Source organism: Microtus oregoni, unplaced genomic scaffold, assembly GCF_018167655.1.
Source record: "Microtus oregoni isolate MIOR12 unplaced genomic scaffold, Mior012 000002F_ref0000024, whole genome shotgun sequence".
Taxonomy (NCBI): domain Eukaryota; kingdom Metazoa; phylum Chordata; class Mammalia; order Rodentia; family Cricetidae; genus Microtus; species Microtus oregoni.
The window spans coordinates 85542562-85565389 of NW_024543061.1; the positions used below are offsets into that span (position 1 = coordinate 85542562).

Below are 22828 nucleotides of genomic sequence, written 5' to 3' on the forward strand. Positions count from 1 at the left end.
GATCAATGCAAGGCAGGCCAGAGCTGCCGGACCAGCTTGGCTCCAGCACTTAACTCCGAGCTCCCCCAACCAGGAAGGCTGAGAAAATGCAGCGTCATCAGCTGCAGGAGCCCGAGTTCTCCAAGGCCCGCGCAAGCGCACTGGGCAACCCCCCCCCCCCTCACGTGCGGCTCAGCGTGCGCAGAGACACGTGTGGAAGCACGCGACCATGCAAGGCCCAGAGTGCTGCTGTACTGTGAAGGGGGGGGGGGGATGACATCATCCCCAGTCTTGTCGCTAGGCAACCGGAGAAGGCGTCTTCCTGCCTTGATATAAGCAGCTCCAAAGGCTGAGATGAGACCACTGTGCCCCTTCCGAAAGGAATGAATGAATATGCAAACGCGTAGCTCAGTGGAGTGTTATTACACCCTGTGTGTCTGCACAGCACCTAGGAGCGTCGACACATGCAATCAGGTGCTCCTGTTTGGCAACATGCGGTTACAAATTATAGTATTGCCCCGGATAGTTCACACATGGAAACAGTGTTCTCCCTGGGTAGCCTGTCCAAGCTGGAGTCTGGGTAACACCATGGTTTACAGCGTTCCTGATGCCCAGAGCAACTCAGGCCTGACTCTTGGAGGGGAATTCAGACAGCCACTCTGGGAAGCTGAGGCAGCAGGAAAACCACGCAGGGAAGCAGAGTTCATCACCGAGGAAGCCCACTACCCCTGTCCATATGGAAAGGGCCTGGAAACCGAACCCCAGCTAAAGCTTGTGCGTGTGCGTGTGCATGTGCGTGCGTGTGTGTGTGTACTGCAGGGGGCTGGGAGAGGACTCAGGGCTAGAGTACTTGCCTGGGATGCCACAGGCTCTGAGCTCAATCCCCATCCCCTCAAAACCAACCAAATAAATAAATAAATGCATCCCAATGTTGATTTATGTACACACACACACACACACACACACACACGAGTAGACATGGCTGCCATTTTAGCCAAGTCTGTGGTTCAATAGTTTGCATCCCATGAAGTCTGAATCCAGCCTAGATTGTAATAGACTCCTTCCCCACAACCACCAGGAAAAACGAACACAAGAAGCTATAGAAATGGCTCAGTAATTAAGAGCACGTATTGCTCTTCCAAGGATGGAGTTCCGTTTCCAGCACCCTTGCTGGGTGGCTCACAAGCACCTCTACCTTCAGCTCCAGCTCCTGGGGATCCAATGCTCTTTTCGGGTCCGTGGGCATCTGCACTTAGAAACTATACACATGCACGTACAAACGCATAAATTCAAAAGGTATTAAAGAACAAAGTGAAAAAAATCCATGTCCTTCCTTTCTCAAACTCTTTCTCAGCTCTGGGTTGTTTGGTCGCTGGTCCCTTCAGTCAGAAGCTCACAGCTGAGGGATGGCCACAGGAAAGGGGCAAACAAACCAGATCACCACCTGCAGACTTGAAAACCAGGAGCTACACATTTCTGGATGTCCCGCAAAAAGTGAGGGGACAAGAGAATGGAATGCTGGAAGGGCCTCTGAAACCGATTTCTTGGGATTTCATCTCATGGGAGCTGCTGTTGCAGAGGTGACTGCAGGGTCGGCCATCTCTTCCCTTCCACCACTGCTTCCAGTCACCACACTGCTGCTCTTAAGGGCCCTTGTGGCCTAGCTCAGCTCACTCCAGGGCAAAACCTAACTCTCCTCATTCAAACCCGGGGCGGCACACACTTTTAGTCTGCACTCAGAAGGCAGAGGCAGGCAGATCTCTGTGAGTTTGAGACCAGCCTGGCCTACAGCGTGAGTTCCTGGGCAGCTAAGGCTGTTACACAGCGAAACCCTGCCACAAAAAACAACAAAAAAAAAACAAAAAAAACCCTCATGTTGTAATAGTATAAAGAACAGTAAATTCTGAGCCAACAAATCCAGTTCCAATCTTGGTGGTCCTCAAGGTTGCTTGCCTGTGCCCCCCCCCCCACACACACACACACAAGTTTTTGAACAAGGAGTCCTTCAGATGCAGGTTTCCTCTTTTCTTACTGAGTGGAAAACTGGTCATCAATTCCTTCTGCAAAGGGAGAGAAGTCACCAAGGAATTTCTGTTTGTTTTGTGTGTTTGCTTAGAACACAGGCCCCACAGAGGCCAGGCAGAGCCGACTGGCTGTGCTTTCTCTTTCTGCACACACCAGGGCACCTGCATCTCCCACTACAGGAGGAAGCGCCCGGACCCCAGTCCCACCCAGCCCAAGTCCCTTCCCACAGGAGCTGCTGAAGCTAAGGCCAACAGGGAGGCCAAGGTCTAGAGAGAGAGAGCAGTCAGGACACCCTCCCTCCGACCTCAAGTTTAATATAACTTATGGAACTGAAAGCAGCACGAAACTCGCAGGTCAGAGTCTCTGCATGAATGCGTGTCCACTCTGCAACGCCCAGTGGCTCCTCTGAGTCGCCTCCCACCACCCAGAGGAAGCCAGCGAACCTCAGCCCCCGCTCGTCATGCACCATTGCAGAGCACTTGCAGGGCTCCTGTGCCCTTTGTCTGCCAAGTCTAGTTCTACGACCATGGCACTGGGACCCCGAGGTTATCTCTGATCCTCCAGCACTCACCAAATGCATGGCTCCCCCGACCTACTCTCTGGAGCCTGTGTGTGCACTGGGCCCGGAGCTTCTCCCCAGAGGCTCTGCCATGGGTGTGTCTGAATACAACGGCCCACACACCCACCCCGACAGTGTCTACAAAGTCTCGCTGGACCTGAACTCAGCATGTTCAACGTCTAGGTGTCACAACCTAGACAAGGGGTCCAGGGTCACCCATGAATGGAAATGCCCAATGGGTCTTCACGAATCCCCTGTTCTCACTGACCTGAAAGGAAGAATACAGCCAATCGGATAACTTCTCTCTAACAGGAGAATGCTATCTTGTTTGCTATCGTCTGAAACTGCTGGCAAGTGGATTTTACTTTTACACAAGGATATAATGGAAACGTACATAAAGTACCTAGAGATCTCAAATAATCCGATGGGGAGCACTGCTGAAAACCGGTAGTTTCAGAGAACAGAAAGAGACAGCTTGTGGAAGGAGCCACCGCTGAGAATATAAACTCGCAATTTGCTTACAGCAAAGCCCTAGGGGCCTCTGTATGAAGCTAATTACTCTCCTTTCAGACACTCGGTGCAAATGGGTGTGGTTCTGTCCCAGCCCACGGTAAACGGGTACCGAATCCGGTAGCCTTCAGAGGTGGCTTTCTGACCACTGAGAAGTGACAGTTGACAGACCGGCTGTGCAGAGAGGCTGGAAGCCATCAAAAGCAGATACAACTGGGTGTGGTGACACACGCCTTTAATCCAACACTCCAGAGACACGTGGATCTTTAGGAGTCTGAAGACAACTTAGTCTACCTGGGAGTTCCGGGTCGCCGGTGCTATATAGTGAGACCTGGTCTCGAAACAAGTACATAAGCAGACGCAGGAGCTGCGTATGGGTCAGACCAAGTGTAAACACTGCATATAATATACATATTGTAAAACCAATGCTTCTAGACCCTGAATTATTAGGAAACACATACTATGCATAGGGTATTTTTCTAGGACATGTGTAAAACATTCTAGCAGATAGATACAACAAATTTTAGTGTGCTTCCTACTAAAGTTTTTCAAGGGAAAATTAGCATTGATCTAGAAGCGCTTTGCTCATAGGGGGTATCTCTAGATGCAGAGTTTAAAACACCATCTTTTTAAGAAGAGCTTTGTATGTATTTGAGTTTGCACTCAAGTAGAAGAGAGATGACTTTCGGGGGCACAGGATTCCGAAAATAGCATTCTGTAGTGCAAATCCCCTTTTTATACTCCAGACTTTGCTCTACCTGATCTACCCATGAAAAGCTGACCCCTGTAGGGGGCGTGAGCACAGATCGCAGATCTGCACGTGACTTGCTTAAACTACCATGAGAACATTTGTTAGAGGTCCTCAATATATTAATTTGAAGGTTCAATGGGTTAAGAAAAATTGTTAGCAAGATACATGCTTCTTGCTGAGAGAAAAATGCCTTTCACAGTAAGGAAGCCAGTTTTTCTTAATTTACTGTTCACTTCTACCAGAAATAAAAAACCTTTATGGCCTGTTTGTCCAACATTGTCTTCCCAAGCCCCTTATGGGCAGTCACCCCCTGCAGAGAGGACAAACACAGAGCTGTGACAGAGGGAACCAGGCTAAGGTCCTACTTGTCACGTGATAGGAATCATAACCACCGCTGTGGTCCCTGTAGTTGGCCATTTCACAAAAATGAACTGGAAGGCCAGGCAGATTTTCACAGTTCTGGTTTCTAACGCCTGGAAAGGATAAAGTTTGGCGGGGTAGTTGGAGGGGGGGGGGGCACGTATAAATTCAATGAAAAGCGTGCTAAAAAATCAAGGTCGATGCCTACTACTGACTGCATTGCTGAATGAAGATTGACAGTTGTAGGCTGGAAAACCACATGATGTACTACGACCAGCGAACGCTTCAAGTCTGCAGACATAGATGCCTCCTTAGTGACTTCTAACGACCAATCAACCAATGACTCAATAGTTTCCAAAGGTTGAGGACCCAGGCCAGAGGTATCGCTCTGGCCCAGCTGGCCCAAGGTCCTGAGTTCCACCCCTAGAGATACAGAGGATCACATTTTCAGATGTAATATGGAAAATAATGCATTTTCATTTTTGACCTAAATTCAGTTTTGTCATGTTATTGTATATATAATTTTAGACTAAATAAGTGACCTATAAAATCTGGCCAAAGTAAAAAAAAATTGTATTACATGTGACAAAATCATGCAAATGTCAACTGTTTTATCTAATAATTTACTGCATCCTCATTTTGGTCATGACGATAATGGCAATAAAACGTAGTCCAAAATGTTGTTTTCCATCATTTTAGTTTAGAGCAAGACGTCTTTCTCATGACTAACCCAATATCAAGGCTCACAACCCCTCTCTTCTAGGGTAGATCTGTTTCCTTAACTGCTGTGGTTAGTTTGCTAGGTTTCATGAGCGTGCTTGGCACAGAACACTGCAATAACAGACACTGGCTAGCTGAGGGAGATGCGGCCAGGCACTGGCCCTCCACTGTGCGCCGGCTGCTCGTCACGGTCGGCAGAGGGAGCACTTCCCCTATGTCTTACAAACTATCACGTCTACATCATCAATCAAAGGGTTCACCAGCACCATTGGAAAGGAAATGGACAGCGCTTCATTCGTCTCAAATCACAGTTCTGATCACGCACTTGAGAAAATTCTAGAAATCACTTCCTGAGCTCCAAGGCCAAGTCCCCTACCAGGATTACTTTGTAAAAGTTAAGAAGGCAAAATATGCGCATGATGGAAACATCCCCTCCCCACAGTCCTGTGTTTAGGACCTGGGTGAGAGAAACTCCAGACTGCACAGCAAAGGGTATCTGAGGTCAGGACCCAAACCTGGAAAATCATAAAAACGTTAGCTAACTGGGGCTAAGGTAAACAAACCACCGGTGATTGCTAGACTATTCCTTTTGTAGTTTTGATGCACTGGAGACAAGCTGGGACACAAGGCCAGACCCTGAAGCCTCCCTGGAGACCAATGACAAAAAACCAAAACCAAACAGACAAACCGTGTCAGAGGACCCGGTCTGATGAGCTCTTGTCCCAATTCTCAGAAGTCGCTGGGAACTAGTGGGGGTATTCGGTGTTGTTTAATTATTAGACAGCCTCATATCATATATAAAGTCTTTATTCCTTAGTAATAAGCTTTAAATCACAAAATAGTGTGGCAATATTTAGATAATAGAATTCAGGGAGTGCTGAAAATACTAGAATATAAAGATAGATTCTAGCTTATCTTTACATACTAAACTTGTCTAAACCGGCTGGTTTCTTGCAGACGGTATTTATTTTGTTTAATAATTTAAGACAGCATAAGCTTGCACCAAGCATGATAAGCATAGTAACCAAAGTGCAAACACTTCACCAAGTCCTCCCAGAAGATATTTTAACTCAAAATACCATTAGCACGTATCTTTCTCCCCTAGAAAAATAGCATGTCAGGCATCATTAATTGGGTGTATTAACAGCTATGTACATACAGCCGCCTGGGCAGGCTAAGAGTTGAACGTTGTTTAAACACAGCGTTTGAGGCAAACAGCAGCAACAGCAGCAGCAGCAGACGGACCCGAACACACTAGTAGACCCAGATAATTTCCCACTCCAGGCTATTGTCTCACCCCTTACGTAACATTCAAGTGACAGTTCTCAGTGCTACCTTAGCAACAAACAAACTAAAAATATCTAGACAAGGTCTTGGTGTGTGCCGTGTTGAACGAGCTTTCTTTCTGATTATCTGGTAGCTGGTTTGGTCTCCAGAAAAATATATACAGAACGGAGAGAGCAGGCCCAACAGGGTTCCCTCTACATCTTCAGAGCACTTCACTTACAGGGGAGCACTGGCCCTTCCCTCCACTTCTGTCATCTAAGAATTTGAGGACCAATCAATTGGTTTGGGCTTTTCTTTTTCCAGCCCGGTGCCCTTTGAAAAATTAAAAAATAAAAATAGTAACGTTACAAAAATTTGGGAACATGATGGGTAAAGTAACCCACGGTGGGGGCGGGGCCATGCTCAGAAACACAAATCTATGACCTGGGACATAGCACATGAATTGAGAAACTGAAGTGGGACAAAGGGTTTGAGGTCAATCTGTCAATAAAGTGCGAGCAGAGGCGCGAAGGGCTCCAACCTCCCGCCCCCAGCTCCCACCCTGACACAGAGCCTGAAGATGGCCCAAAGCCCAGTCTTTCCAAACAAGTGCAAGGTACAGAGACATCACTCCAAGGGCCCCACAACAGGGCAAGAGCATCCTCACCTTTTTGGAAAAAAAAAAAAAAAAGTACCTTTCGAAAAGCCAAACACCACAAAATACTGACACATAAATTTAACTCTCAAGAGACCCTCAGTTAATGGAGTACCTCCTCAAGGGACAGCTGGGGGACACACCTGCTGCTCCAGGCCCCAGAGTCCAAGGACCCTAGGACCAGGCACTCTCTTTTCCACGTGGCTCTCCCACCCAACAGACTCCCAAAGCCAGACTCTGTCTGGAAAGGGAACGGGGAGTGGACTAAATTTGGGGGTGGGGTGGGGGGGTAATAGAACATAACCAGTAATTCGCACGGAGGATCTGTAACAGCGGGGGCGAAGGGTGGGGTGGGTGTGATCGGGTAGAGGGTGGGGTGGCAAAAGGGTGAGAAACGGGCAAAACAAGAACTCCAAACGTACACAAAACACCTGTTTTTGTCCTAAGCCTGTCGAGCATCTTACTCTTCCTCCCTGGCACGCGTAAGGGGACCTTTGAACTTGGAAACCTGACGACTCCTCGGGAGCCCCCTGCCCCTGTTCGGGAAGGGCTGCGGGGCTCAGGGGGAATCCTTGGCAGGCAGCGAGGCATCTTCCTGAGAGCACTCCGGGTTCCCAGCGCGCGGCAGGTGGGTGCGGCTGTGCGCGTGCTGGGGGCGCAGCGGCCCCGGGGGCACCACCTCGTGCGCCAGGAGGGGGGCACCAGCGGCGGAGCCTGCCTTCTCGGGAGGCGGCGACAGCACGGACGACAGGCAGGGGAAGGCAGCGGCGGCGGCGGCGGCCGCTGCGGGGATGCCAGGATACAGCAGCGGGAAGGGCGCGGCCGCCGCGGGGTACAGATACTTGTCCAGGCCGCTCTTGTCCAGCCAAGGCTGCACGTAGGCGGCAGCGGACGGCGACAGCAGGTAGAAGGGCAGGCAGAAGGGCGCGGCGGCCGGCTGCGCGAAGGGCGCCCCCCCGCCCAGCGCCACGAGCGAGCCGAGCAGCGCGGGCTCCGGGCCCAGGAGCGCGCTGCGCGCCTCCAGCTTCAGCCTCTTGGGCGCGGGCGACGGGTCCCCGGGTGGCTCCTGCTTGACGGCGGCGCGGCCCTGCTCCGCCTCGCCTCCGTAGCCGCTGTCGGTGTCCGTGTCGTGCTCAGGCTCGGTGCCGGGCTGAGTCCGCTGGATGACCGGCACGCAGCGGGCGGCGCGATCAAGGCCGGGGGCGGCCGCGGCCCCAGTGCTGCAGGGCGCGCGGCCGGGGACCCTGCCCGGGGGCACCTGTGGCGTCAGGAGCTGGGTGGCCACGGCGTGCAGGTGGCTGACAAGCTGTGCGCAGCGCGGCTCCCTGGGCGTCCAGCTCTCAAAGCGCGCGAGGTATTGCAAGACTTCTTTGGCGCAGGTTTGAAACCCCGAGTGGAACGCATCCAAGTCGGCCTGGACCGGCGATTTCAGAGAGCGCTCCCCTAGGGTGCACGGGGGGAGGGAGGCGAGAAGAAAAACCGCGGCATTAAGACATCTGCTCATCACGTGGGCCCTGCGCTGCCTACAGTGAGCTCGGCTTTTCCTGGGCATTCCAGCGATATAATCCGCAGACTGCCGAGAGGAGGGGGTGGCGGGGTGAGGCGCTCTCCTCCCGACTTAAAAACCCAACTAGAGAGGAGCAGCCGCCACTTTAAATAAAACGGGGCTCCTCCAGCTCTGCAGAAAGCGTCTGGGATACTTGGCAGCAAAGGGAAACCAGAGGCGATGTTCACCTGGAGCAGAACGCGGTGGAGAGTTCTAGCACTGCGCCCCAACGCTACTCGGTTTATCAGGGCATGCTTCCTCAGACCCACTTACCATTCTGTAAAGCAATTATCTTCTGATGCTGCTGCTCCGTTAAGGCTGTTAACGCTTTTAAGTGCTTCAAAGTTAATTCCAAAACTACTGCTTTCTCCAGATGCCCCAGTGTCTGCAGTGGTGCAAAAGGAAGGGGGCAGGGGTTACTTTAAAACACATGAATTTTCCTTGATCGGCTCCCCCGTGAAGCCCAGCAACTTAGGGGGGAAAAATCACTGGGAAGGAAGCGCGGCTCAGCTCCCCACAAGGCAGGTCATCAATGATCTCTCTGCCCCCAGCCCGGAGCCCCTGGGAAACTCTCCATCACAGCACAAGTTGGAGGCCAGGCCTCTTAATATTTACATTTATTACCCCATCTCCCGGAGTTTATATGAGGCCAGCACACCCTGGACCATCAGAGAATGAAAAAGTGCTAAGATCTTACTGTCAATTTCAGATGTTCAGGCAGTAAATCTTTCAGCTGAGCAATGCACTCATTAATTCGGTCTCTTCTCTTTTTTTCTATTAATCTGTGCGGTAATTTGTAGGTATCCTTCAGATACGAGCCGGGGAAAAGAGACAACTGTAAGCTAAACATCCACTCATTCACTTACTGGATAGAAGAACCCTCCCACCCCAACCCCCAAACACTATGTAATGAACTAATGCCCAGGAACTCTCTCTCCTCTAGACTTCTAAAATCCAATTTAAATTCAGGTGCGGTGTTGAATATCCCCCCGAGTATCCAGCAAGCCACTTAAAATTCACAGTTAGGGAAGCTCGGGACTGGAATATATTTGCACGCAGAGTTTCCCTGCGAAATCAATGGCCCTAATTAACTATCCAGGCAGGTTATTGGAAACTTAAGGCTTACCTTGGTGTCATCTCGCTTCAAGCTCCTTTTGGGTTTACACATATACAAAGAGGCGTAATCCAGTCTGCAAAAACAGAAATCAGCATCAGGCCCCCATTCCGGGAGGGGCTCTGCCCTCGCCCGTTTCATATCACTTTGTGCAGGATTAAAAAAAGGCAAACCGACTCCTAGACATCTAGATATTCGCCACGGTGCGTACACCTTACCCTATAAAATCCCTATGTTCCAGTAACTGTCTCTCTTGCAAATGAGGGATTCCTTCGTCCATGTTCAATGGCTGTCCGTTTCCTCCGTTTCGATTTGGAGGGTTCTGTCCTGTAATCTGTGGGACGTTGGCCTGGGGAGATCTTGGGGGGATGTGTGCGTCTCCAGGCTGTCTTGCTCTCCCTCTTCGGTGCAGTGTTGAAAGTGTGAAGCAGTTGGCCGCCCCTCCGCCCCGTGCTCGCTCGCTCACCCTCTCGCACACCCGCGCGCGCACCCCCGCGCGCACACACACGCACTGCGCTGGTAGTTTGCTCTCACTCCGGGCAGTGTTTGGCCACAGGGCACGCGCGTCGCCGGCCAGACCAGCACCCAGCTCACGTGCGGAACGTACCATCCGCGGTCCAGCCCGGAGGGGGGCGGGGAGGAGGGGCCGGGAGGGGGCGGGGACACCTGATCGGGGCCACCGGGAGGAAGCGGCCACCCGGGCCGAACTGTTCGTCTTCCCCGAGGCGCTGCTGGGCGCGGGGGCGGGGCGGGACGCGCGGCTTCCCCGGCTCGGCCGGCATCTCGGTGCAGAACCGTGAACGTGGCCTTTTGCTTTCTCACCGATTGCTGTTGGTTTGGGCCAGAGAAAGGACGCGAATTCCCGGTGGCTAAACTTGAGCAGGGAAGGAAAATTCCGAGGCTTTGCTCACTGCTCACTGGTCGGGCGTGGAGGGAGGGTAGGGTAGAAAGACACCCCGTGGCACTGGCTAGAGGGCTGCCCTGAAAATAGGAGGACTTGCAGTCCAATCTCTGGAAGGAATTAGGATCACTGAAAATGTAGTCGCTGGTTCCAAATGTCGCATTCCAAGTAGCTTTGGCGACACGGTGTCCCCGGACTACCTAAACTTCCCGCAGCAGCCGGAATTGCGGTGCCACTCATCACAACGGCAGATGACGTTTGGGGCCTCGGTGCTCCCGGGGGAGCGCAGAGAGGGGGAGGGGTGGCACGGAGTGGGTGGCGTGTAAGGACTGCTGCGGGAGAGCCACGCAGTCGGGGTCCTGCCAGCCCCAGCTTGTGAGACGCCGTGGTGTTTCCCACCCCACCCCCCTCGTGCGATAAGCCACGCTAAGAGTGTGGCGAACCCACGTTTACTACTGGCACCTCCGCGGCCTCCCTCCTTAATCCCGTCTCCAGCGGGTACCAGCACAGGGCCGGCAACGTGATGCGACCTGCGGCGGCTGCCACATCAGCGCGCAGGGATGCCGTGCGCGCGCCCCGCGGCCTCGGGAGCTCGGTCCACACGCCAGAGAGGACAACCGTCCCCAGGTGCCAGTGACCCCGCGGCTCAGGATAAATACGAATTTGAATCCCATCCCCGCGGACGTGGAGACCCCGGGTTGCTTCTGCACGGAATGAGACAGTCACGTTCCCTCGGGGGGCATTTAAGATCGCCGGTGGCACGTGAACCCAGAAGGGACCTGGGCCCCAAATGAACGCGCATTGGAGCGCAGCAGGGCCAGGGCAACAGCGCCTGGGTTCCGGGGACGGATCTGGGTCGCCGGCCACGGCGGCTGGAGCACGTCACGTGCCGCCGAGCCTCCTCCCAGCCTGGCGCGCGGTTGAGGAGCCCGAGTCCTGGGCGGAGCCGCGGGGATGAGTTCCTCTCCAGCACCCTCCCGGGTTCCTCGAGTAGGACGACTCGGGGCGTTTTACAGCAGGCGATTAATTAAAGATAACAGTGAAAGTGATTTTTTAAAATGCGGATTTTTATTTAAGCCTCGACCCGCCCTCTCTCCTCTCTACGTGGTTGATCTCTGTGATTCGGAGGCAAGTTAGAGCTCCAAACAGCGTTATTCGTTCAGTAGATCATCGCTGCTTCCTTCTAGTTCTTAACCGGCTAGACTAGGCGGGGACGAAGGAGCCTGAGGTGAAGCATTTAAAAATAAAAATAACAGCTCCCCGTCCAGATTTTTGAAAGTTCGCGGTACTCCACAAACATATTCCAGAGTCAATTCCCCCTTTAAAATGATGACTAGAGAGAGCATTAGGGGAATGAATAAGTCTGGGTCCCTGCATCGTGGCCTTGCTGGTAGAGCAAGGAGTCACAAGGCCAACATCTGGAAGGAGGAACTCTAGCACTGAGTCGGGCAGCTTTTAGCTGAAATGGGAGGAAGGGTACAGGAGCTTTGGGGATCAAGAGGAAGGGCTGAAGTGAGCTCGTAAACTTGTCCTCTCTGAGAAGACTCTGGGCTGTGCCCCTCAGCCTTCTTTAGCAACATTTTCCTCTCCCTGGCTTCCTGCTCTTTAGGTCCAAACGAATTCTACAGTCAGCGTTTCTTCTGATACAGCTCAAGATGTAAAGGGGCTTCTTGCCCGTTTGGTTTTTATTCTTTAGTTCTGTGAGTGTGTTGTTCTTTGAGACAGGGTTGCTCTGTATAGTCTTGGCTGGCCTGGAGCTCCCTGCCCATATAGACCAAGTTGGCCTAGAACTTGAACACTCAGAGATGGCCTGCCTCTGCTTCCCGAGTGATGGGATTAAAGGTGTGGGACGTCACCCCCTGCCTTGGCTCACCCTCAAGGCCTCAAGGTTACTCTTGCTTCCTTCTCCTACTTTCTCTTCTCTTGCCCTTCCTGCTTGCCGTTCTGTTTTTCTTGACTTTTTTCTTTTGCCGTGTCCCCTCTCCCTGTTTTCCCTGCTGCATGCCACTTTTCCCTGGTCCCCTCTCCCTGTTTTCCCTGCTGCATGCCACTTTTCCCTGGTCCCCTCTCCCTGTTTTCCCTGCTGCATGCCACTTTTCCCTGGTGTTTTTGTTCTGTTTTCTCGTTGCCTTCGTCCTTTAATCATTCTTAGGATGACATTTCCTGCATATCCCATCTTACATTTGAGTCTCTTGTCACTTCTGTCTCAAACTGTTGCCTGTAGGGATCAGTGGTCACCTCCCCCCCCCCCATGCCACCAAATGACCCTTGAGAGCAAAGCTGTTCGAGCCATAACTAAAGGCCAGGCTGCATTTAGGACTAGAGTAGCGGGTTTCTCCTAAGGGCTTCTCAAGGATGAACCCATTACTGCTTGCTGTGACCCTGTAAGGTGTTAATGCTATTTTTGTGCAGATGAGGAAGCTAGAACCGCTCTGGAGTCTGTGCCCTCTCCTCATTTGTGTGAGGTCTGAGTGCACACCAGCTACCCCACAGGTGTTTCTTCATTGGCTGGTAGGAGAGTATGTGTTGAGGATGAAATAGAGATGGGGGACCGACCAAGGGAAGTGTGGGATCTCAGGGTTGGAGAGATGACTGGGTGGTTTAACAACACCCCAGTATTGACCCGAGGTTTCTATCCTGTCCGGTCCCACAGCTGATCAGTCCCAAAGAAACACAGAGGTGGACATTAATTATAAACTAGTCTCCCTAGTAGCTCAGGCTTTTATTAACTAATTCTTACATCTTAAATTAGCCCATTGTTTTTGTCTATGTTAGCCACGTGACTTGGTACCTTTATCAGTGAGGCATTCTCATCTTGCTTCCTCTGCCGCTGGGTCACAACTGCAGAATGAACCTTTTCTCTTCCCAGAATTCTCCTGTTCTCATTGCCCTGTCTCCTATACTTCCTGCCTGGACACTGGCCAATCAGCATTTTGTTAAATAAGTACAAGAACCAAATCTTTACAGGGTAAAACCATCGTCCCACAGCACCCCAGCACCCACATGGGCGCTTATAAACATCAGTAACCCCCACTTCCAGGGAATCCAGCTCTCTCTCTGTCCTTGGGCACCAGGCCTGCACACACATGCATAGACATGCAATCTGGCAAAATACCTACACACATAAGTGTAAGTAAGTCTTGTTTATTTACTTCTTAAAGCATAGGGGCTGGCGGTAGAGATGGGTTTAGTCTTCAGACATGCGGATGGGATGTGCAGCAAGCACTTAGCCCCGCATTGATTTAAGTCCGAGTAACCTGTTGAGCATGTATAATGTTACACAGGTGTGTTGAGGTTAGTTCAGCTGTGAAAAGGTGATGGTTATCAACTTCACCAACTTTACTGAGCAGATCAAGCCAAGGCCGACGTGAAGACTTGGGGTGGGAAACAGTTAGAAAGCCCTGGTGAACCCAGAACGGGAAGACCAGGTGCCTGTTCAGACAAGGAGCAGATGCCAGTGTGCCCTCTTCCAGTGATTACAGAGGGAGCCTTGGCTGATGCTGAAGTCAGTAAGGCAAAAAATGAGCTCAGAACTCCTTCTGGTTTATAGTTAATCACAAGTGAGTGTCCTGCTTATAATTAAAGATGCCCAGCTTCACTCTTTCACAGACCGGTGGGTGAAGTCATTGTTACCTTTGCTGCCTCTCTGGGTACCACCTCAGCATCCACCTCTTTCTCCTGGGTGTCTACACATGGTACCTGTGTCTCCCCCTGTCCCGTGTATGTTAGCATGTGTGTGTGTGCACTGAGGTCTGAGGCCCGTATCAAGACTCTCCCTCCATCGCACCCCCCCCATTTTATTGAGATCTTTCATTGATTGTGGAGCTCACTGTTTTGTTGGAGGGAGGCCGCTTGTTGGTTCCCAGCTGCTCAGCCCCCAAATCACCACACAGTAACTGTATTAATTAAATCACTGCTTGGCCTATTAGCTCTAATTTCTTACTGGCTAACTCTGACATATTAATTTAACCCATTTTCATTGTTTTATGCTTTACCTACCAGCAAGGTTCCACACGCCTGTCTCAGGCAGCAGCTCCATGGCTTCTCCCTGACTCCGCCTCCTTTCTTCCAGCCTTCAGTTTAGTTTTTCCTGCCTAGCTCTAAGTTACCCTATCACAGCTCTAAACCAGTTTCTTTATTAACCGATGGTACTCACAGCATACAAAGAAGAATCCTGCATCACTGTTTGAGCGAGGCTCATTGGCCATTGAGCCTCACTCCTAACTCTGGTGTTGTAGATGAGTGTCCCTGTGCCCCCGGGGCAATCAGAGTCCGAATTCACATCCTTGTGCCCCTGCAGCAAACTCTGTGCCCATGGAGCCATCTCCCTCGCCCTGTGACTTTTAACACAGGACAAGTTGCTCCCTGTTGATTGTGGTAAAATGAGACATTTAGCCCCAGCTATCCTGATTCCTGAATTCCAGGCACCCACTGATGGCTTCAGGAGGGTCTGCTTCGTTTTTTTCCCTACAGAAACTGGGCTCTCCCTAGAGGATGGTGTTTCTGTTGGGAACAGAAGGTTCCTGCCTTGTCAAGATTCTCTGGGTCTCTCTGCTCTTTGGGAGAGGCGGTGTGTGGCTATTTTAGGATCCCAGATATGATACTAAGCAAGTGAATATCTCTGGTGGCCTGGAGGACTGAGGTCTGCCCAGGGTGTGCTCCCACCTGTGAGACAATGAGGGAAGTCCTTCAGGTGGGCACACACCTTTCCTTTGAGATCCTGAGGGAGGGGATGGAGGGCCCAGGGCCCTCTTGGCAGGTAGTCCACCCTCTACCCTGGTGCCCCAGCCCCGGGTGCATTTTATACTCACGTTTTGGTGATTTGCAAGTGTAGTCTACCAGTATTTCACACAACTCCGTGCCAAAAGCAAGTAGCTTATGAAGCAGAATGCTCAAAAAAGTTAAAAGTGTTCTGCATTGATGTTCACGTCAAAGCCTTGGCACGGGGGGCATGTGTGTAGTAATTTCTTCTCACTGGCCAGAGAAGGGTTAATGCACAGGCCCACTGCAGAAAGGGGGGTGCCTAGAAGTCTCTGAAAAGGGAGGGGACACCCACTGCTCCTCACAGAATCCAAAGATGGCTTTAAAATATTGATGATGTTATTTGCTGAAGGCAATAGATTTCGGGTCCCAGAATAGAAGGCTGGTTTTCCCAGCTGCATGCTCAGCACATGGCCCAAGAGCACACATCCCTTTTAATTTGTAAGGACCCAGTCTCTCCATAGACTGCCAGTAAATGTGTCTTTGTGGCTATGAGGTGACTTAACAAATCATCTTTTATGTTTCTGTAACTCTCTACAGTGTGTTTATACACTCACTAGTCTGCGCAGTGCAAAGGAGATAACCATGAAATATTAACTCTAACACAGTGTGCTTATGTTATACTCTATATATGATATTACACAGATATGCTTCATAACTACATAAATAAAATCATGCATCTGTAGAGTTCTTTCCCGACAAATCTCTGGAGCCCTAACTGGCCTCAGATTCATGCAGGGCTCCTGCCTCAACCTCCCAAGCACTGGGTAGGATTCTAAGTGTGCTAAACTACTTTTGGCTGGACCAATGATATTAAGTAGAAGAAGTAAATCTTTCTTTTGTTTTAATCATTTCTGGTTATATAATGTTCACAAATTCTCAGGCTATCTCAGTGTTTGTGAGTTCTTAAAACCCCTTGGGTTCTTTGCCTACAGAGGACGAGGAATGAAGAGGTTCTGCTGGCCTGGCTGGACAGAGGAATGCTTGACATGGGATTCTCCTTTGTATGTTGTGAATATGTCTTATTACCACTGGCTAATAAAGAAGCTGCTTTGGTCTATGGCAGGGCAGAATATGGGTAGGCAGGAAAACTAAACTGAATGCAGGAAGAAAGAAGGCAGAATCAGGCAAACGCTATGTAGCTGCCGAAGGAGAAAGATGCCAGAACCTTACTAGTAAACCACGAACCTCATGGTGAAATATAAAATAAGAGACATGGGCTAATATAAGATGTAAGAGCTCACTAGGAATGTGCCTGAGCCATTGGCCAAGCAGTGTGTAATTAACATAGTTTTGTGTGTTTATTCGGATCTGGGTGGCCGGGAAATGAAATCGCAGTCTCTGATTACAGATGCTGAAGGACTGGAGGGGCTTTCTTCGTTGCTGTGCTGGAATGCTCTGGGAAAGGTCTTAAAGCACAGTTCTCGACCTGTGGGTCTCGACCCCTTTGGGGAGGGATCGAATGGCCCTCTCACAGGGGTTACCTAAGACCACCGTAAAATACAGATATTTACGCTACAGTTCATAACGGTAGCAAAATGACAGTTATGAAGTAGCAGCGACAATTTTACGGCTGGAGGGAGTGTATAAAGGTCGCCGCATCTGGAAGGGTGAGAGGCACCATCTTAGAAGCATGTTACTCCTGCGAAGCCTACTCGGGAAGATGCTCTGAGTGGCCAGACCTTTCCCCACTCTGGGCTTTCCACGGTCCCTGAGTTAATTGTCAGGTGTATCTAGGCAGTGTGAGAAGTGTCCGTCTCAGAGCGTGTGACCCCGCAAAGCAGTGACGGAAATGCAAAAGGAGCACTTACATTTAGAACCGGTGCTTTTTAAAAAAATTTGACTTCAAGCCAGAGCCTCACTCTGCAGTCCAGGTGGTCTGCATCTCACTGCGTAGCCCAAACTGGCATCAGTCTCCCTGCCTCGGACTTTTAAGTGCCGAGGTTACAGGGGTGAGCCACCAGGTCTGAACTTAATATAAGAATTTATATGTAATTACCAAACAATATTTAGTTCTCATACTAACATAATTTTTGCTCACATTAAGCAAGCAGATGGAAATCTAGGCTGTATGTATTACATTAGTTAAGAACTGTATTTGAAGCAGAATAACATTGCCTATGTATTTTTTTTAAAAGTCTCATTTCTCTGTTGGTCACAGGGAGGTAGGGAAGTAGTCCAGACGCAACTTTAAACAGGAATTATGCCATCAGCATCACAGGTGCCCACATCACACTGCCCTCCCACCAAGAGGTTGTCACCTGTGCAGTGGTGTGATTGACAGAGGGGCTGTGACCACGCGCCTGTCTGTGTTGACGCTGTCCTTTTTGTCTGTTAGGTGTTGAATTTCAGCTGTAGGAAATGCCTGTCCCTCCCCACCTGTAACTGCACAAACTTAAGGAGGTACATGAGCACCAGGCCTTCACCATCCCTGTTCTTTCCCCAGGGAAGGAGGTTGACCCAGGCTGGATCTCCTGATCTCTGCTCCTGTAAAGCAAGCATCGCAGTCTATGTGGGACAGGGCTGCCTCCTCCTGTCTGGCCTTGTCCCTCTCCTGTCCCATCTCTTCACTGTGTGTGTCTGTTCCCTCTGCCATTTGGGAAGAGGAGAGAAGCTTCCAGCACAGAGGTGCCCTCTGTGGTTGCTAATTTCATCGCCAGCTTGACCAGACTTAGAGTCACCATGGGAATCTGACTCCTGTAGTATCTGTGACTTGTCCCCAGAAAGCTTTAACTGAAAGGGAAGGCCTTCCCTTAAGGAACACCAGCATCTGCCTCTGCCTCCGGGCTGTGGATGTCACATGACCAGCTGCCTCACACCCCTGATCCTGTGTCTCCCCTTCATGATGGACTGTACCGTCAAACTGTATGTCCCCCAAAGCATTTCCTCTTCAAGTTGCTTCTTCTCAGGCATTTGTCGCGGCTGTGAGAAAATGAACAAATGCACCTTCCGGTAACTCCCTGTTGCTCTGGGGCCAGGAGATGGAGAGGAGTGCTGTGTGGGCAAGTCAGCCTGTGTTGTGGAAGGAAGGTGGGTCAGCCGTGCTCAGGAGATGGTACAGAAGCCAGGAGTACTTATCCCTGCTGTGAGATGGCCAGCCCTGGCTGTCAGCTTGCTGGGACTTACACTCACCATGGAAACAAATGCCCAGGCACATATCTGTGAGGGAGTTTCGAGATTGGATTGGAAGACCCTCTCTGAATGTGGAGTGGCACCATCACAAGGGATGAGGTCCTAGACTAAGTAAAAAGGGGGACGTGAGCTGAGAACTAGGAATCTTTTCTCCCTGCTTCAGGCGGTGAATACATTGTGACCAGCCAACTCATGCTCCTGCCACCTTGGATTCTTCCCTCAAACTATGAGCCAAGCAAACTCCTCCTTCCTTAAGTTGTCTTTGTTAGTTACTTTGTCCCAACTACACTTAGAGTAATTGTTAACGCAGACAGGTGCGGAGGCAGGTGACGGTGCTGGGTACTCTCAATGCTTTATACTGAAGATGTACGGGTTCAGCTACAGACTGGCGTTCCTGGACATTTGAGCAGTGCTCTCTAAGGATTTCCCAGCGAATGGACACAGGGAGGAGATCTGCCCCGAGCCCACTGGGCACAGTCGCTTGATGTTCCAAAGCCTGCTTTTTAAGCCTTCTCCATTAATGAAATGTCTCATGTTTACCCCTGCTGTGCTGGGCAGCACTGAGGATTCAGTACTGAACTTCATCCTAGACAGTCTCAATTGGGGCTGAAGAGGAGGCTCACTGGCTGCTCTTCCAGAGGACCAGGGTTCAGGTCCCAGCACCCGCACGGTGGCTCACAACCATCTGTGACTCCATTCTGACCTCTGCAGACACCAGACCCACATGTGATGGCACATATACATACATGTAAGCGAAACACTCATGCATGATAAATATATATTAAAAATAATTTTAAATAACAAGCTCACAATCTAATAAATCTGGTTTCTCAGAGGGGGGACCTCATTATCACAGTTCAGGGATTAACAGTTCTTCTCCCTTACTACTGCATCTGAGGTCCACTCACCTTCACATCAGAAATCATTCCAGAAAATCCAGTCAGCCACCTCTGCTGCGGGCGAGAAGAGCCTGCTCTGGCCAGGAGGGCTCGGGGCAGAAAGCCTGGCAAGAAAAACACTGTCTGCCTCGTTCCCGTGAGTTGACTTCTGTCACCCCTAGGCTCTCCCTGGTGTTAGCGTGAATTTCTGTTGTCAACCTGATTGGCTTAAGAAACACCTAGAGCATTAATGAGACTGTGGTGAAGACTCACCTGCGGCAGCGGTGGTACCATCCCACATGTTGGGGCTTAGAATTAATCATAACCGGTAAAAGAGAAAGCTACCTACACCCCAACATCCCTCTTCCTCTGTTGCTCCCTTGCTGAGCCTTCCCTGTGTGATGGACAGTTCCTGCACACTGAGATCTCAAACAAGCCCTTCTCTTTTAGATAGCTTCTAGTCAGGTCTTTGTTCCCATTGACTGGGAAAGTTCTAATATAAGGGAGTGGCGTTTATACCCAGCTTCCCTTGGCTTCTATACCTTCACTTCCTGTGTCCCCAGGATGCTCCGTCTCTGATTCTGCCTCCTCCCATGACAGGCAGCACGGGTCCTTCTCTTGAGTTTTCCCTGCTCTTTGGGCTTGTCTTTGCTCTGCGGATTATACCTGGGTTTCCTTCTTGTTTTCTACACTTTGGATCGTTTCCACTAAGCCCCTCCTACTCAGCCCCTGCCCTCTCACCCTTCACCACTCAGTCACTAGCAGGTGGACAAGGGAGCTCTTGTCAGGGGGATTGGGCAGGGTTGCCCTTAGCTAGTTTCCTGTGCTCCAGAATGGGCTGGGTTTGAAAGAAAATGATTAACTCATTATCGTGTCCCCAGTCCGTCCAGTAAAGATGCCGTATCCTGCAGAGGTCACAGCTTTCTTCATTAGGATACACTTCAAACTTGAGCCTTCTTCTGCCTGGAGCTGGTGACGGCAGCCCAAGGTACATGTTCCTTCCAACACCGTGACAATGCAAGGCCACATATGACTGTCTAGATTTTAATGTTTTTAGGCTCATTTATTTTACGTATGAGCGTTTTGCATACACATGTGTGTGCACCACGTGAGTGTCTGCCTAACCATGAACCAGAGTTGCAGACTGTTGTGAGCTGCCATCCGAGTGCTAGGACCCAGACGTGGGTCCTCTACAAACCAGTGTCTCTAACCATCTGGCTCCCTCTACAGCCCCTAGACTATACAGCTTTTACACCAAACGTCTGGTGGTCCATCTTAACCCCTCTCCTCCTTCACTTCCCATGTGGACAGCAATGTCATAGATAGGCATTAAAGCCATCTTCTCCTCGTGCGCATGAACTACTTTCTAGACCAAGGATTCATAATCTCTTGGCTCAGTAATGTGATCTTTGCCATTGACTCCAAACCTTGGGGTTAATAAGAGTCGCCGGCATCTCAAACAGAAGGGCTTTGGCAGAGAGGCTGGAAGGCACTGCTGACCTTGAGAAAGGTTGGGTTCATGAGGGGTGAGCAAGGGACTTTCAGGACATCTTGACAATCAGGAACTGGGGGTTGGACATGGAGACCCGAGTGTCCCTGAGGTCACTGCTGGATGTGTACAGCGATGTGCAGGAACTGACACAAAGCCACTGTGAATCTTACACGCGGACACGCCTGCCACCGTTTGCCACCTCGTATGCCAGGGCCCCTTTATGGCAGAGTCTTAGCGGGGGCCATGAAGACAAGGGTCTCTGGACTGTGACTCCAGGCTTCTCTCCTGAGATGGGGGAGGGGACAGGCGTGGGAGGCAGTGGAGCAGGTACACGGTGGACTGTGTGCTCTTTACAGCACACCCGCCCTGTCTCCCCGCCACACCTACTGTCTTCATCATGGTTTGGCCAGAAGAACATCGTCAGTGCATCGAGACTCCAGCAGTTTCTCACATCCTGAAAAACTTCCCTGCGGCCTGGAGGATGCTGCAGGTGCTGTGGCAGCCGCCAGTTCTCTGGCCCCACCTCTCACTTCTCTCCTCTCTCCACGCCAGGCCAGCACCACACTTCTTTCCAGTTTTACCCAGCATACCCCACACTTTTATCGCAGGCCCTCACAGGTTTTTCACTTCTTGAATTCCTCAACAAATTCCCCCCGACCCTCCACGCACCCTTTAGGTGACATCCAAACATGACTTTTTCCCAGAAGCCCTCCCTAGTTTTGTACACCATAGTCAACTTCCATTATCACCCCTTATACCTGCTACTGTTTTGAAGAATATTTCTGCCATTGTTTGTTTGTTTGCTTGGTTTTTGTTGTGTGTGTGTGTGTGCGTGTGCACACATGCATGCCTGTATGTGTGTGTATATGCGTGTTTAGAGTATATGTGAACGCATTTGTATGGAGTGTGTGTTCTTATGTGTGATGTATTTGTGCATGTGTGTGTGCATCTGTTTTTGTGTGTTGCCTATGTATATCTATGCATGTGTACGAGTTTGGAATGTGTGTACAGTGTGTGTGTGTGTTATATGTGTATGTATGTAGACGAGAGGTCAACCTTGGATGACCTCATCTATTGCTCACCTGATTTCTTTGAGATGGAGTCTTTGCACTGAACCTGGAACTCACAATTTGGCTAGACTGTTGGGCTAGTGAGCTTCTAGGATCTGTGTGTCTCCACCCACACTGCTCAGAACTGGGGTTGCAGAGAGTTTGCTGTGCCTGGTTTTCACATTGAGGCTGGGGATCCCAACTCATGTCTTCATGCTTGTTCAGCAAGCATGTTACCCCCCGACCCATCTCCCCAGCCGCTCATCTATGGTTTGAAAAGTCCACGAAATTTAATTCTCTGTTGTCGCCATTAGTCTACGAGCCCAACAAAGGCAGATGCCTCCCCTGTTCATCCTTCATCCCCAGGTCTAGGTGTGGCTTTCAGAACAGTTACATAGCTGGTTTTTAGTGACTCCCAAAGGTACTGCAATCAGTCTTCTATGATGCAGAGAATCCGTGGATGACACGCCATATCCGGGCTGTATGACATCTGAAGGGTCCCGGTGCCTGTTGTGGGTGACCCATCCCCCTATGGCCTCACAGGACTCACTCCTTAGTGTGGCTGTTGTGGACAAGGCCACCCTCACTATGTGGGGTGCTGCTGCATCCTTGTTTCTTGGTCTCCCCAGGCCTGTGATGATCAGGAAGTGCTCGGGATCCAGCAGGCAGCCCAGTGGCCCCGCCGAGTTCTTGAGGAAGTGGAAGGTCCTGGTGGGGGCAGGGTCTGTGCATCTGGAATTGTTGCTGGCCATCATGCTAGGGCGGACACGTTCTGTGCCCAGAGGGCAGATGCTGTGCCAGCAGGCATCCTAGTGATCCAGCGAGCTGGCCTGGCTCACTCACAGAACTCTTACCTCCATCTGCACTGTGTGTTAGCATGGTAGAGAGACTCCTGGAGCTGAGCCAGTTGAATTCCACAGGTGTGCCAGTGGCCAGGGTCTAAGAGGTGACATACAGGCCATGACTCGCAGGGGTCCGGGAGTGGGGAGTGGGCATAGAGCCTGCCATAGTGAACTGTTTTCCCAAGTCTGTGGGGCTTTGTGGATCACAGGAGGAGGTCTTGGGGCGCGGCCAAAGAGCTTGGTTACCAGGAGTGCAGAAAGAAACAAGCAGTGTGCCAGGGTGGAGGA

At 50.8% G+C, this 22828-nt stretch overlaps 1 protein-coding gene across 1 annotated transcript; it reads right to left on the minus strand.

Annotated features, from left to right (window-relative positions):
• Window positions 1-5701: 5701 nt before the first annotated feature.
• Bhlhe41 (basic helix-loop-helix family member e41) lies at window positions 5702-10072 on the minus strand. The gene is made up of 5 exons (XM_041679155.1): window positions 9704-10072; window positions 9498-9561; window positions 9069-9176; window positions 8645-8756; window positions 5702-8268 (listed from the first exon to the last, which is right to left on the minus strand). Exons 1-5 carry the CDS (start codon window positions 9763-9765, stop codon window positions 7385-7387), a joined length of 1230 nt encoding a protein of 409 aa, XP_041535089.1. The 5' UTR covers window positions 9766-10072; the 3' UTR covers window positions 5702-7384.
• Window positions 10073-22828: the final 12756 nt, after the last annotated feature.